General features: G+C 50.0%; 1 protein-coding gene and 1 non-coding gene across 6 annotated transcripts in view; both read left to right on the forward strand.

The window, feature by feature from the left end:
• Positions 1-13448, forward strand: part of STS (steroid sulfatase) — a 140937-nt gene extending 127489 nt beyond the window's left edge. For all 5 annotated transcript variants that reach the window (XM_055337418.1, XM_055337421.1, XM_055337417.1 and 2 more), the window contains 3 exons: positions 1276-1435; positions 8085-8206; positions 13071-13448. In XM_055337418.1, coding sequence (XP_055193393.1) covers positions 1276-1435; positions 8085-8206; positions 13071-13444 — 656 coding nt within the window. In that variant the 3' untranslated portion in view covers positions 13445-13448. The remainder of the gene's footprint in view (positions 1-1275; positions 1436-8084; positions 8207-13070) is intronic.
• Positions 7261-7452, forward strand: LOC129519010 (U2 spliceosomal RNA). The gene has a single exon (XR_008666323.1). It is a non-coding gene; the product is annotated as a U2 spliceosomal RNA (small nuclear RNA).
• Positions 13449-13798: the final 350 nt, after the last annotated feature.

A 13798-nucleotide genomic window follows, 5' to 3' on the forward strand; every position in this document is an offset into this window, starting at 1 on the left:
CTTCTTTCCTGCCTGTGACATCCAGTGGTTATTGTTCCTGTGGTACTGAGCTGTGCCCAGCTCATTTTAACGCTGTGGGGAGCTACTTTAGGGGAAACCACGCATCTCGTTTTACATCTGTCCGCGTGCAACCTGCATGGCTTGGGGAATCCGGCCCTGGCTACTCTGAGCCCCGTGCTGGCATTGCCGCTGCCTATGTCCCTCCAGACACACTAGTTGCAGGCCTTGGAGAGCATCTTCTCTGCAGAGCCACTCGCAGTGGAGCTTACCTTACACACCATCCGCTCCCCACACCCCTGTCGTGCTCCACCTGGTTATGGTCACGTCAGCTCATGTGGACAAAGCTCATTTCTTCAACTAAACAGTAAGAGCTGTCCTGCTAGTAAGGTCTCGCATTGATGAAAATGGCCATTTTTGGTTCTCTTCTGTCCCAGGCCCTTGAAATAATTCCACATTAATACTTAACTGGATGTGTTGGGGGTGCGAGGCTCAGATGGCTGAGCCGCAGAGCTGGTGTTTTCCATTTCTAACAAATTACCACAAATCCGGTTGCTCAGAACAATACAGATTGAACATCTCACACTTCCGGAGGGCAGGTATCCAAAATGGGCTCGAAAGTCAAGGCAGGCGCAGCTGTATTCCTTTGCGAAGGCTCCTGGGGAGAATGTGTTTCTGTGCCTTTTCCAACATTCAGAGGCAGCCATGGGGCAACTTCCTCCATGCTGTGGGGCAACTTCCTCCATCGTCAGGGCCAGCAGCGTAGCATCAGCCAGCCTCCCTCTGCCTGGATTCTGAGCCTCCTGCTTCCCTCCTTCCCTTACGAGGATGCTTGTGATCACATTGAAGCCACTCAGATAATCCCTGTCTGCCACATTAGGTACCATAGCCCCAGATTTTGAGGAGTCAGACATGGACGTTTTGGGGTGCCATTGCTTTGCCTACTACAGCTGGAGAGAAATAGAAATGGAAGTTCAGCTTTGTGACTCCATACTCACTGATCTGAGAAATGAGCATCCCTGGTCATAGCCATGGACCATGACCACCAGGCAGTGCTGGCGTGTGTCCTGCATAGTAGTGACTATGTCATAATTTTTTTTCACGACAATGTATGCAATATTGCTTACAAAATTTTCATTGAATCCGTGTCATTAGAACACTTGGTTCTTCCAAATCCCCCGCCCCATGTTGACTATTAATGAGTGTGTTGAAATGAGCCTTGAACCAAGCTTTGAAAAGACATACATCTCCCTGTTGCCTCTTTTCTGGGCCTTTTAGGGGGGAAAGCAAACAACTGGGAAGGAGGTATCCGGATCCCGGGTATTCTTCGGTGGCCGGGAGTGATCCAGGCTGGACTAGTGATAGACGAGCCGACAAGCAACATGGACATCTTTCCTACGGTGGCCAAACTCGCGGGATCGCCATTGCCGGAGGACAGGTACGGCGACTCAGGGGCGCTCGGTATTGTATCGTTGGGATCTCACAGGCGAGTGTGCTCCGCTTTGCCTGCATGATGGCAAGCTGTCACCAGCTGGACTCGTCATTCAGGTCCAGTTATGGGACTTACTGGTGGGGCCGCGGACATAGAAACACCACCAATCCCATTATCCCAGTGGGAACTCAGCTCCATGGGGTGGTGTGCATGTGTGGTCTTTGGCTTCCATGAGCCTTCTGCTCTCAATGTCCCACAGATCCTGCCTCTCCCGGCTGTGCCCTCCACGGGCTTGTCACCAGGCAGCTGGGCAGCCTCCTCTTTGACCCACCGTGTTTTGCTGCCTTCCCTTTCCCTGCAGCCCCATTCAGCTGCTCTTCACTGCAGCAGCGAGAAAGGCAGCTGGCTCCCCAGTTAACGGCCCTCCCTCCCAGCATGTCTTCATTTAGCAAGTTCTAAATGAAACGTCTTTCTCTTAAATTTAAATACAACTTCATATGACATCGCCAATGGTTTCTTCTTAAGTGTTATTACCAATCTGAAGAGTTTTAAGTGAAGCACGCTGACTAATTGTTTTCATTAGTTTGGTGGCAGGCCAGGCTAATGTCATGCAGGCGGGCTGCAAATCTTGTTTAAATTCAGCTGCCAGCGGAATGAAGAGGAAACGGCAAAGCAGACAGACAAGCACCGCTCAACCCGAGCGGAGTCCCGGATAGGTTTGCTCATCTCCCGTTGCTTTTAGGCTTGTTTCTTTGTTTATTGTTTCCTTCTTGTTTTCAAGTTTGTTCTTTAGGTGTATCTCCCCCCGCACACATACACACACACCAGAGCATTGGACAGCTCAGCCCTTCACAAACTTTGTGGTCTCAACACCCACGTACACTCCTCAGTGACTGAGGACCCAAAGACCTTTTGTATATGTGGATTATGTCTGTCAACGTTTATCGCAGAAACCATAAAGCCTGAAACAACTTGGAACACACGAGAGCACCCCAGCACACATTCCATTGGCGGACAGTGATGGTGTCATCATCCACCACGAATCTACGGGCAGAGTGCACTGTGGCCTAAAGGCGTGGAGCATTGGTATTATCGTGAGAACATTCGTGGCCTCCTGGACCCCCTGAATGGGGTCCCCATGGCTCTTTGAGCCACACTCTGAGAGCATCCGGTGCTGTGCCTAGGAGCAGGGATCCTGCTTGGGATCCAGTCTTGGCTTCTGTGCCGGGTAAGTGTTTAACTTTGTGGGCCTTCATGCCTCGCCAGGAGCACGGGTTCAGTAACAGCCGTTGGAGGCTCGATGGGAGGAGAGAAAGCACGAGAGCATGCCGAGTACGTGAGTGAATACTGGCTGGTTTTGGTGATCCTGCCACACTGTACAGGGAAGAAGTACCTCAGGGCTGCTCCTTCTTCTATATTTATTGTTCATCCGGGATCATAGAACCATCAGGTGACAGGGCTGAAGGGGACTTGTGAGATGTACTCTGCTCAAACAATTCCTTGGCTGCCTTGATGAGAGAAGACGTGGTAACAGAAAGTCATGGGAAGAGTTGCCTTATGTGAAGCTGGAAATCTCACTCCATGTCTCATCTACTCGGTCTTTGTTCTTACACTTGGAGTAAAACTTAGTCTTTCCTTCAGTAGCTCACACACAGTGTTTACGTAATTTGATTAATTACATTTTTCTCTCATGGCTCATCATACGAAAATCAGCAGTGCGTTGGCTTTCACGGCATCTTTCAATGGGCTTCCGTGCAATCGGGGAAAAATACAGGAAGGGAAAGATGAGAGCAAAGAGAAAGATCCTTTAAGGGAAATGTTGCGGCTCACATCTCCTGACCACCGCAATCTGAGGCTCGGCCAGCCTGTGTTCTTTGTGCCCACGGAAGAAGGAAGCAGCCTCTGTCTTTGGCAGGCCCAAAGTATTTAATGTGTGAGCCATGACACTGGGAAGACCCCCTTTGCAATATTGGGGATTCTTTTCATGGATCTCACTGATGCTTCTTGACCAAGGTCAATGCAAGGACGCTGCCTCTGGGTTGGGATGCAAGACCCCATGAGATGCCACCGTCATCCTAGAGACTGTGCCGATGAGAAAACAGAAATCTACTTCCAGATCCTTCACGGACATAACAGTTACACAACGTCTTACTTAGACCATGTTACCAATGAGATCCAGAGAACAACCTTATATATCTGCCCTGGAGACTTGGATCATCTAACGCAGTCGTTCTCACTGGGTTGACTCTTTCCCCTCGGGGCCATTTAACAATGTCTGGAGATGTTTTTCATTGTTTTGACTTTCATTGTCTTGACTCAGAAAGCACGAGAGCACGCCGAGTACATGAGTGAATACTGGCTGGTTTTGGTGATCCTGCCACACTGTACAGGGAAGAAGTACCTTTGGGATCTAGTGGCATCCAAAGGCCAGGGATGCAACTAAACATTCCTACAAGGCTCAAGATGGCTTCACAAAACAAAGAACCCAGAAATATGTTAGTGGTGCTGCTGTGACAAATTCTGCTCTGAGGTTCATCATGGATCTTTTACCAAAAATATTGTTACAATGGATTAATGTCATCGGAAATCCTCAGCGAAAGCACCTGGACCGTATCTCCATAGGTATATCCGTCCATAAACGATTCACAAATATCTGTTCTTCAGAAAATAGTCTTTACTCTCTCCCCCAGAGATTGGTGGAAATCAGCTTCCCCGATTTCTTGCTTGAGCAGTATTAGATTTACATTTCTCAGGAGAATAAACTCATTTCAAGGGTCGAACGCAAGCTGTCTGATGAGGACTTAATGAGGTGCCCTCACGTGTTTCTGTGTGTTTTGTTGGAACAGGAGGATTTCTGTTCAGAAGACCCGTAGCCCTCAAGTACAACCTTGTCGTTCCCAAGAAGCGTTTGGTGTCTGGTGGGTGGCCGTCCTGACCAATCAGAGCTTGGTGGGAGATGAGAAGCTCTTCCATGCAGGGTTTCTACTTAGGTCAAAAGAGCAGTGCTTCGGGGATACACAGAGGAGATTTTCGCTTTGCAGAGTCACAGCGCTACTGTGAGAATAATTCTCTAATTCCACCCCGTGGCGTGCCCGTATGAGATTCCTCTCCACGGCGAATTTTTCATTCACACGCACTTCAGTGATCCATTTGCATTCAACGGCACGGTTGATCAAAAGAACTTGTGGTGGCCATTACCCTAAGGCGTGTTCAGAAAAATCATTCCCCCTGTGTCTCCAAATGAGCTGATTCTGGAAATAAATGGAGGGCAACCTTCTTGTGTGTGTGATATAAAACATCAGGAACAAGCACATACATAAGAAGGATGTATGATGAAATTCCCGAAAATGAAAAACATTTCATCACATTTTTGCAAGCGGATAGAATATTGCCATAGGAAGTCTGCGACCATGCTCTTTGTTCACAGATGCTGGTGATAAAGAATTGCAGCATGCCCTAATTGGTTAAACCTTTGGAAACTGTCTAAATTCTGGCCATCGGCCGTTCCGCTGGGTGGGAAGGAGGGGGGCGCCGACATCCTTGAGAATCAGATTTTACAGGTGACATACCTAGGTCTCCTATCCCATAAACAGAATAAAATAAAAAATTCATGTTTTTTCCAACTTACGAAGACACTTGAATGCTTGATACCGTTTTTGTCCAATGAAGACATTTAATAAATTAATTTTGCTGCCCGATAGCTAGGCAACCGCAGGAGAATATTTCTATAGAGTCCAACAAATAAAACTAGTTCCTTTGTGTTTTGCCGAATAAAAGGTGAAACTCTTCATGGGGAGACATTAGATGTTTATGTGGCTTTCTTCCCAAAGGGTCACAGGCTAGATTTAGATCTTCAAACCTCAAACGTCTCGATGTCATCATATGGCCCAAACTGGGTGTTCTTTAAATTGTGCACTCTACCCAAAATGGGATAGAATTTAGGATTTCCTTTACGTTATGAAGGATGCATGTACTTTCTCCTAAAAATGTCTTCTTCACTGTCCTCTTTCTACATTGAAGAAATCCCTTGATTTTGAATACCGCACAGCCTAACTCTACAAACATGGGTCCAAGATTCTGCGTCAGTGTGCCAAAAATGGTGTCTTCTCTCACCCGCAAAGCTTTTGCTTGTTGTATGATCCCCAAATCCTTTTGCAAGCTGACCAGGCCGAGGAAGGAACATCCAGGCAGATGGTTCACTGGCTCAGAGCTCAGAGAGAGGCCAGGATGTCGAGGGCGGAACGAGCTTCACTTTAGCCCAAGGAACATTCCCAAAAACCTGCTCTTTGCCTCGATGTGGGAGTCATCCCCATGGGATTTGATCTGACAGGACATTCCGAAATCACCATGCTTGGAAACGAATGCTTGAAATCGTCACCCTTGTTGTGGGGCAGGAACCCATGGAGAATATTCCTACCTCACCCTCCAAATTAAACACGACCCCCGATGAACACAGTTCTCACAGGATCAAGCGGACGCTGTGAAACAACCCATCCGGTTTCATAGCAGCAGCTGTGTGCGCACACTTGCTATGAAGACTTGAGTTTGCCGACACCGAAGGCCGATTAAGGAGACTCGGGATACCAAACACCAGTGCTTCGTGTCATTTTCTGAGGGCCTCGGCCCCGGTCCCACAGGTTGTGACGTTACGGCAACATTTCCCTATGGGCCATGTCAGGGGACACATGTTGTCTCGGGGTTATGGCCGTCGCTAAGTGTGACTCGCACACGCGGTTTAGAACAATCCCGGGTATTTTGATAGCTTAGACACCGTTTAAAAGTTGAGTGCAGTAGGGTCACTGTCAATTTTTCATGGCAGAAATGAGCCTCGTTTTGACAGGCCATATTTCTGTCGCTCTCTTAAACGGTGAGCTTTCCATAGCAGCGTGATTTATTGCCCGCTTCTAGGAATGAGCACATTAGGTGTAGGATATTAAAGAAAAGAAAAGAAAAAAAGCCTCTATGTCTACATCCAAAGCACAAGCAAGTAGAGGTAGGTAGAGGTGTCCTGGGAATGGAGTCGCGTTCTCCGTCCTGAGTGCCACCTGGAAAGGTCTGCTGTGCTCTTGAGTTGGGGGTCCTGGGAGCACAGGTGTGTCCTTCTGTCCCCACCTCTAGGCCATTTTTCACCACGGCGGGGGCTTCTCCTGTTCCGGCTCTTACACCTACCCACTCTAGCACATCCTTCCGTTCTTTCCACCCATGCATGCAGCTTTGCATATTCGTAAGGACTGAGCCCTTCTCGAAAGGGATTTGAAAGGACTTTGGCACAATGACTGCCATTTCAGCATAGAAATCGTGTTTCAGAGAGTGCTCGCCACTTCTCAATAGAACCGTCTGTCTACGGCGCTTCCTTCTCCTCCTCTCATGGCCAACGGGAACATGGGCTTGGGAAGGGGGCCAAGTCTGCCTTTTGTTCTTATTTTTAACTCACAATAATAGAATATTTTCATTCCAAAGGCTTCCGCGGAGCTCGTGATTAATAACAAGGGTTGAGGCTGGAGCAGTGCTAAGCAACAGGGCTATAATTACATGACGGGGGTTTTTAGTGACACCAAAATAAACCACACACAAAGCTCAGGGGATGGGGACCTCTCAAGAACACTAACCCAAATTATACAGCCAAGTCTGACTTCCAGCTTCTAAATTCCTCATCATAAGGGATCACAGGGATGGAAGGTTTTTAATCAGAGAAAGATAATCTTCAGGGGAAACCATCTAATTCTTTCAAAGTGGGTCTCTGTCCCTCTTTTCGATAACAGAGCCTAATGGTATCAATGACTTCCATTGGTCTAGTGGCTGTTAATGAATATTTAACTCAAAACAAAATGATCACTTCTCGGCCTTTTGGCTAAGATCAAGTGTGGATCAAAACAATATGTTTGGCTTTTTTTTTTTTTTTTTTCATTTCTTTAACTGCCAGATCATCTTTTCGCTCATGACCAATAGGATATTATCAGTTGTTTGCAGTCCGGAAAGTTCCCCTTGGTCTGCGTACACACCCAGGCCTAGGAGAGATATTTGCATCTGGCAACAATGCAACCAGAGGGTGTTTACTATCGTCATCATTACTATTCATTCACAAATTAATTCTCATTGAGAAATGTGGTTCCGCTGACGTCTTTCCAATCCAAGGTGCTCCCACGCTAAGTCTTACCCTTTTGTCACCCAAATTGTTAGATGTTCTTATTTTTCATAGAGCTATATTTTGTGAATAAAGCTTCCTGCATGCTGAGGTAATGGGCGGAAATTGAGTCTAGGATGAGCAGCAGGGAGAGCAGTTGAGAGCACAGATGCCCAGTAATCGGCTGGGTTTCCATCCCATGGGCTGGTCCTCATCCCATGACCTTGGGTAAGTCATTGACGCTTTATGGTTGATGTTCCTCCACCTCATCGCCATGGGATGATAATGGCCCCAACTCATGGTGCAGCTTATAGGGTTGAAGGAGTTCATACGAGAGCAGAACTGGCTCCGCGAAGTTGCATGTGGCACCTGAGGAGGTCAGTGAGTGTTCTCTCTATTGGTGGCCGAATGATAACGAGGTGGCTCCATCATGGTCTCATTTGCTGGAGGGACTACTCAAAGGTTGGGATGATTTAGTCCAAGGATGGTGTGGCCATTCACCACCTGATGCCTGCTTGATTTGTCCCACAGAATCATCGATGGCCATGACCTGATGCCGCTACTTCAGGGGAAGACCCAACACTCGGATCACGAGTTTCTCTTCCATTACTGCAACTTCTACTTAAATGCTGTGCGCTGGCATCCTCGGAACAGTGAGTAAAACAGAGCTCTCCACGCTTGTAGTACATTCGCAACCAATGCCTTGCAAGGAGATGAAGCGGCAAGTGGGCTTTGCTTTGTAAAGGCCGAGGGGTGCCTCCAAGGGTCACGGTGCTTTGTTTTGAGCTCCTCCTGGTCCTGTCTTTTCCTGTTCCTTCTGGTGCTGTTGCTGTCCAGGAACATCACCGGACCCTGGAAGTCCTTCCTGCCAGACAGAGGAAGCTCCAGGTTGCAGCCTCCTTCCTTCGTGCCCTGCAGGCTGGCTGCCCAGCTTCACGCCCCTGGCACAGCCTCCTTCTCAATAATGACTTGGAGCCACAGCAGCCTCCCCTGCTGTGTGCAGCATCCTCTGCCTGAAAGGATTTTCCCTCTTTTGCCTTTTGGGTCATGCTTAGCAGCTGATGAGCACCGCCAAGGTTCCCCTGAAACGTTCCCCTTGTGCCTGCTGTCTAGCGCTTTCTGCACTCCTGTAGCTTTGCGCTGTCCCGCAGAACGGCATCTAGGATGTGTGTGTGCTTTTCTCTCCGAAGCCCAGAGGTGGCGGGTTCGTGGGCTAGAGTCAGACCTTCGAGCTCAGTTCAGATGCTTCCCTGTCCTCGTTTGTCTGAAAACAGGTGTTCTTTCCGTGGTGCACTCTGCCTCAAAGGGGAAAGAATTTGGGTTTTCCGATGCCAGTTTTGGAGCTGTGTTTGTAACAGGTGTAAAGGGACAGATGCGACCAAGCCATAATCCTAGGTATTAGGGATAGGCTCCAGAGTTCTTTGTATTGGAACTTAGAAGGGCAGCGACGTTGAGGTGACTAAGATGCACGGGAGCGTGTGGAGCACCGTCTCCGTCAGCACTGTGTGTGCAGCAGGTGGATACGGAGCACGGATTTCCTGCTTCATCATCAGCAGTGAAGGAGACCTCCCTGTCTCTCTGTGTGTGTGTCTCTCTCTCTGTGTCATGCTTTGGATCTTGATCCTGGAGGCTACGCTCTGCTGGACCTCCTACCTGACGGCTCGTTGTTGAGCTCGGGGTGGCGATCGTACTGGGTTTCAACACCTCCCGCTCCCCACCGCATGCACCCCGCCAGTTTACCAAAGGCTTCTTTATTTATTTTTTTTCCCAAAGGCTTCTTTAAAGAGCAGCCTCTCCATTATGTTTCAAGTGCAAAATCACAACTCTTCCATTAGCCGCAGAAATCACAGCAGGTGTACCCTTCAGAGCTGCTCCTTCAAATCCGGGCGGCTTGCCCGCAGTGTTTTCTGGAAGATAAATAGGAGACAAGCACGGGTTTCGGATTCTGGACCTGGAAGCGTTCTGTTTGCTGTATCTCATCAGTGTGTCTTGTAATTCCAAATGTCCGTAGGGACATGGTTTGTTTTTTTTGTTTTTTTTTTTTTTTTTGTTTTGTTTTCCAGATTAATTGACACAGTGAGGTCTGAGTCATCCAGAGAATGGGAAGCGTCCCCCTTCGCGCTTGTTTTTATACGGGGCCTGCTGGAAACGTCCAGAATGAGGTGTCTGTGACTCGTGCCTCGTGAAGGAAATGTGATTATCACATCCTGAACCTCACAGAATCGCATTTCTGTAAAGCCACCCTCCACCCCTACCCCCACCCCACTGTACCCACCGCTGCCATCACCCCCACCACCACCCCATTCAGAGAAGATGGAAGGAACATATTGGATCAGGGGCTGGAGAGGCACACCCTGTGGAGGAAAAAACACAAAAAGGAACAGAGAGAGAGAAAATAGGAGTACGTGAGAAAAGCAAGACCCAGATTCCCATAGGCAGCTGGCCCTTGGGTAAAATTTGCTTCTCAGACGCGCACACAAGTGACATTCCGTCCTGTGCGACTGTCGAACGTCTGCAGCCTTGACCCAGCAGCAGGAAAGGAGACAGGGCAGTATTTTGGGGCCTGGCTCAGGGGTCTCCTCACCAGGGGTTTTATGGCTTATTATTGACTTGCCTCATTGTTGTCGCTGGAACTGGTTAGCAGTGCTCATTGGCCAGCGCCCATGGTTTTGTGGCTGCTTATCCAATACTTCATCTGTCCATTTATTCCACAAATGTGTTTGAGCACCTAGTAGGTGGCACCCTCCGTGCTAGGATGAGTGCCTGTCAGTGAGCAAAACACCGCAAACGCCGTACCCAGTAGTCGCTTATGACCTAGGGCACGATGCACGGGCCCAAGACTGGGAATGCGGAGGTGTGTGGGGAAGCGTGACTGTCATCCGTGTGGGGCTGCGTGTCAGCCAGTACTCGGGTGGGTGGGTGGGCTGCATCATCGCAGACCTACTTTGGGAGGAGATTGCCACTGATTGCTGTACTATGTGCAGGGACGTTGTCCATAATTTTTTTTAACGTAAATTCAGTTAGCCCACATAGTTTGCGATAGCGTTCCTCGACTTGTCAGTTGTACACAACACCCATTGCTCGTCACGTCACGTGCCCTCCTTAATGCTTTTTTTAAAAAATATTTAATTTATTTATTCATGAGAGACACAGAGAGAGAGAGAGAAAGGCAGAAATTCAGGCAGAGGGAGAAGCAGGCTCCATGCAGGGAGCCCGACGTGGGACTCGATCCCGGGTCTTGAGGGCTGAAGGCGGCACTAAACCGCTGAACCACCCGGGCTGCCCTCCTTAATGCTCTGCTCAAAGGTAAGGAGCCTGCAGCCCGAGCTCACAATACTTTATTAGAGAAAAAAAACAGAAATTTAGGGTCAGGATGTAGTTGCAGGGAGGCCGCCCCTGCTTGCTCAGGAATCTTCCCCATGTGCCGTTAAAATGTGGCTGATGTGACGGGACCCGGCGGGCGCTGCAGATCCAGGCTGTGTTGCTCCGTGGGAGCGAGCTGGCTCAGCAGCAGGTCACCGGCACCAGGGAATTAGCACTGACCGCGAATGTTCTCAGGGTCCAATTACCGCTTGTTCTGATTAGTGGGAGGCCCGCGTCCCGCAATCCCAGCCTTATTAAACACTTATTGTCCAAACACTGGGAGCTACGGTTCTGTTTCCGCCCTTCTGAAACACGAGATCCCTTTTAACTGTTAATCTGCAGTGTCTCCTCTATAATTTAATAATTCCGTGATTATAATAATTACCTACTTGCGTTGTCTCAGCAAGTTGAGTGACATAATCTAATCAGGAGCTGATATCACCACTCCCATTACATTGTGGGAGAAATCACAAAAGCGTTATGATAGCACGCATCAAGTGTGTCGCGTTTCGGTGGGAAACTTGAGCTTAAATGTACTGTGCAACGTGCGTTGGAAGCCTCGGCGTTACGTTGGGGCCGATGAGGCGGTGCTGTTAAAAATTCAGCGTGACGGCAGCTTGATTCTGGGGATAAAAATCTATCTTAGAAAGCAGGTGGATACTTGACTCTAGGATTCCGTTACCGATTTTCGAGCCTGTGAACACAGCGTGTAAGATAAATGCTCGCGTTAAGGCGAGAGCCCCCAGCCCAGCGGGTCACGCGAAATCCACAGCACGCGGCTATCGCCTGACGCTGAACCCAAGCCGCCTCACAAATCCGGCTACGTTTTCACTTCGACTTTGCTGGAGACTTTTCTACTGTGATGTAAAGAAAAAAAAAAAAGAAAGCATTAAAACAAAAACAAAAAAAAAATTAAAAATTAAAAAATAAAAAAAAAACAGAACAAAAAGCTGTAGGATAATAGAATTCATTGCAAAGAAATGTATTCGTGTCCAACTTTTTCGAAGGTGCCTTCTTCGTGAAACAGGAGGTAGGGAAGGTTTTATTCTTTGTTTGGTGACGTAATCTTGGCTATTATTAGAATTTCCGTGATGCATACGCAGATCTTTGTTAGCTCCTCTCTGTTCCCCGTGGCCGCGCGAGAGGTAAGTGAGGTTCAAAATCAAAAAAGCAGGGTGCCCGGGTGGCTCAACGGTTGAGCATCTGCCTTTAGCTCAGGCTGTGACCCGAGAGCCCCGAGATCGAGTCTCACGTCAGGCTCCCTGCATGGAGCCTGCTTCTCCCTCTGCCTGTGTCTCTGCCTCTCTTTCTCTCTGTGTCTCTCATGAACAAATAATAAATTTAAAAAAAAAAGACATCACTTACCATAAAATTCCAGTTCCACGATTTTTAGCAAACGTGCAGCTCAGCACAGCCAATCGCAGTCCCAGTCGGGTATCAGGACGTTTCCAGCTACTGCCCATTTGTGGTTGCTCCCCATCCTCACGACCAGGCTCATTTCATTCTTGAGTTGCTCCTTTTAGGCGTTCTCGGGATAGAGACTGTAAGATGTTATCTGAGGCCTTAGCGTGTGGAAGACCGTCGTGATGGCTGCGTGCATGCGTGTGCGTGTGCGTGCGTGTGCGTGCACTTTTAGCGTCTCTCCTGTTGCAGTTAGCGGGGAACCTTGGTCTCCGGAAGGCCTTAGACAGAAACACAGGCTGCAGGCTGAAAAGCTCAGAGAGCGGGAGGCAGTAGAGCTGGGAGCCCAGAATGTGTTGGTCCGAGGATGCTGTCTGGGTGGCCGCTGTACCCCTCCAAGCCGCAGCGGCGGTCCTGGGCACAGAACAAACAGGCTCCTCGTCCTCTTGTCTGCACAGCATCCCTGAGACTTCGGGGGGTTGGGGAAAAGGACGAGGAAGGAGAGAGACTGAGACAGAGAGAGACATGCAAGGGGGGGGGGCAGATTGTGAGCACCACAAGGCAACGCACGGGCACCCGCAGGTGTGCCGTGGAGCACTGCTTGAGCACTGCTTCCTCGCAGCCCCGCTTCGTGCATGCCCCGCTCTGCGTGTGTGAGCCCTGGGCCTCCTGTCCTGCGGGGCGCTCGGTGTCGAGTCCGAGCCCCCCCTCCCATGTCCCCAGCCCACCAACCTGTGTCCTTGTGAACCGCAGGCACGTCCGTCTGGAAGGCGTTCTTCTTCACGCCCAAGTTCAGCCCCGAGGGCGCCAACGGCTGCTTCTCCACGCACGTGTGCTTCTGCCACGGGCACTTCGTCAGCCGCCATCACCCGCCGCTGCTCTTCGATGTTGCCAAGGACCCCGGGGAGAGGAGCCCACTGTCGCCGGCGACCGAGCCCCGGTTCCGCGAGATCCTCGCAGTGATGCAGCAGGCGGCCGACCGCCACGCCGAGACCCTGCAGGCCGTCCCCAATCAGTTGTCGCTGGGCAACGTTCTCTGGAAGCCGTGGCTTCAGATGTGTTGCTCGTCCTCCGGCCTCTCCTGCCAGTGTGACCGGGAAAACCAGGCCAAGGGAGCGAGCCGCTAGCGGTGCAGGCGGGGACACGACGCAGGCCCGGAGCCTGCCTCGCCTCCTGCATTGCACACGTGCACGGGGCGCATGGTGGGGGGGGGCACCGGGCAAAGCCGGCCCTGTGGGCATCTCAGACTGGGAGCCTGTGTCCCTCTTACCGCTCAATGGTCCATCGAGAGCCCCCCGGTGACCCCAGGGGACAAACGACAGGTAAGACACACAGGGTCAAAGCCAGACTTGGGGCTTCCATGGCCCAAATTCGCGGAGGCCTGTAAGGTGATACGAGAGGCTCGGCGGGCACGGGCGGCTCCAGGGCACACGGATCGCAAGGGGCGCCGGGTACCCGTGCACCACTCCGCAGATGCGCCT

Source organism: Nyctereutes procyonoides, unplaced genomic scaffold (assembly GCF_905146905.1).
Source record: "Nyctereutes procyonoides isolate TBG_1078 unplaced genomic scaffold, NYPRO_anot_genome, whole genome shotgun sequence".
In the NCBI taxonomy this organism is placed as follows: domain Eukaryota; kingdom Metazoa; phylum Chordata; class Mammalia; order Carnivora; family Canidae; genus Nyctereutes; species Nyctereutes procyonoides.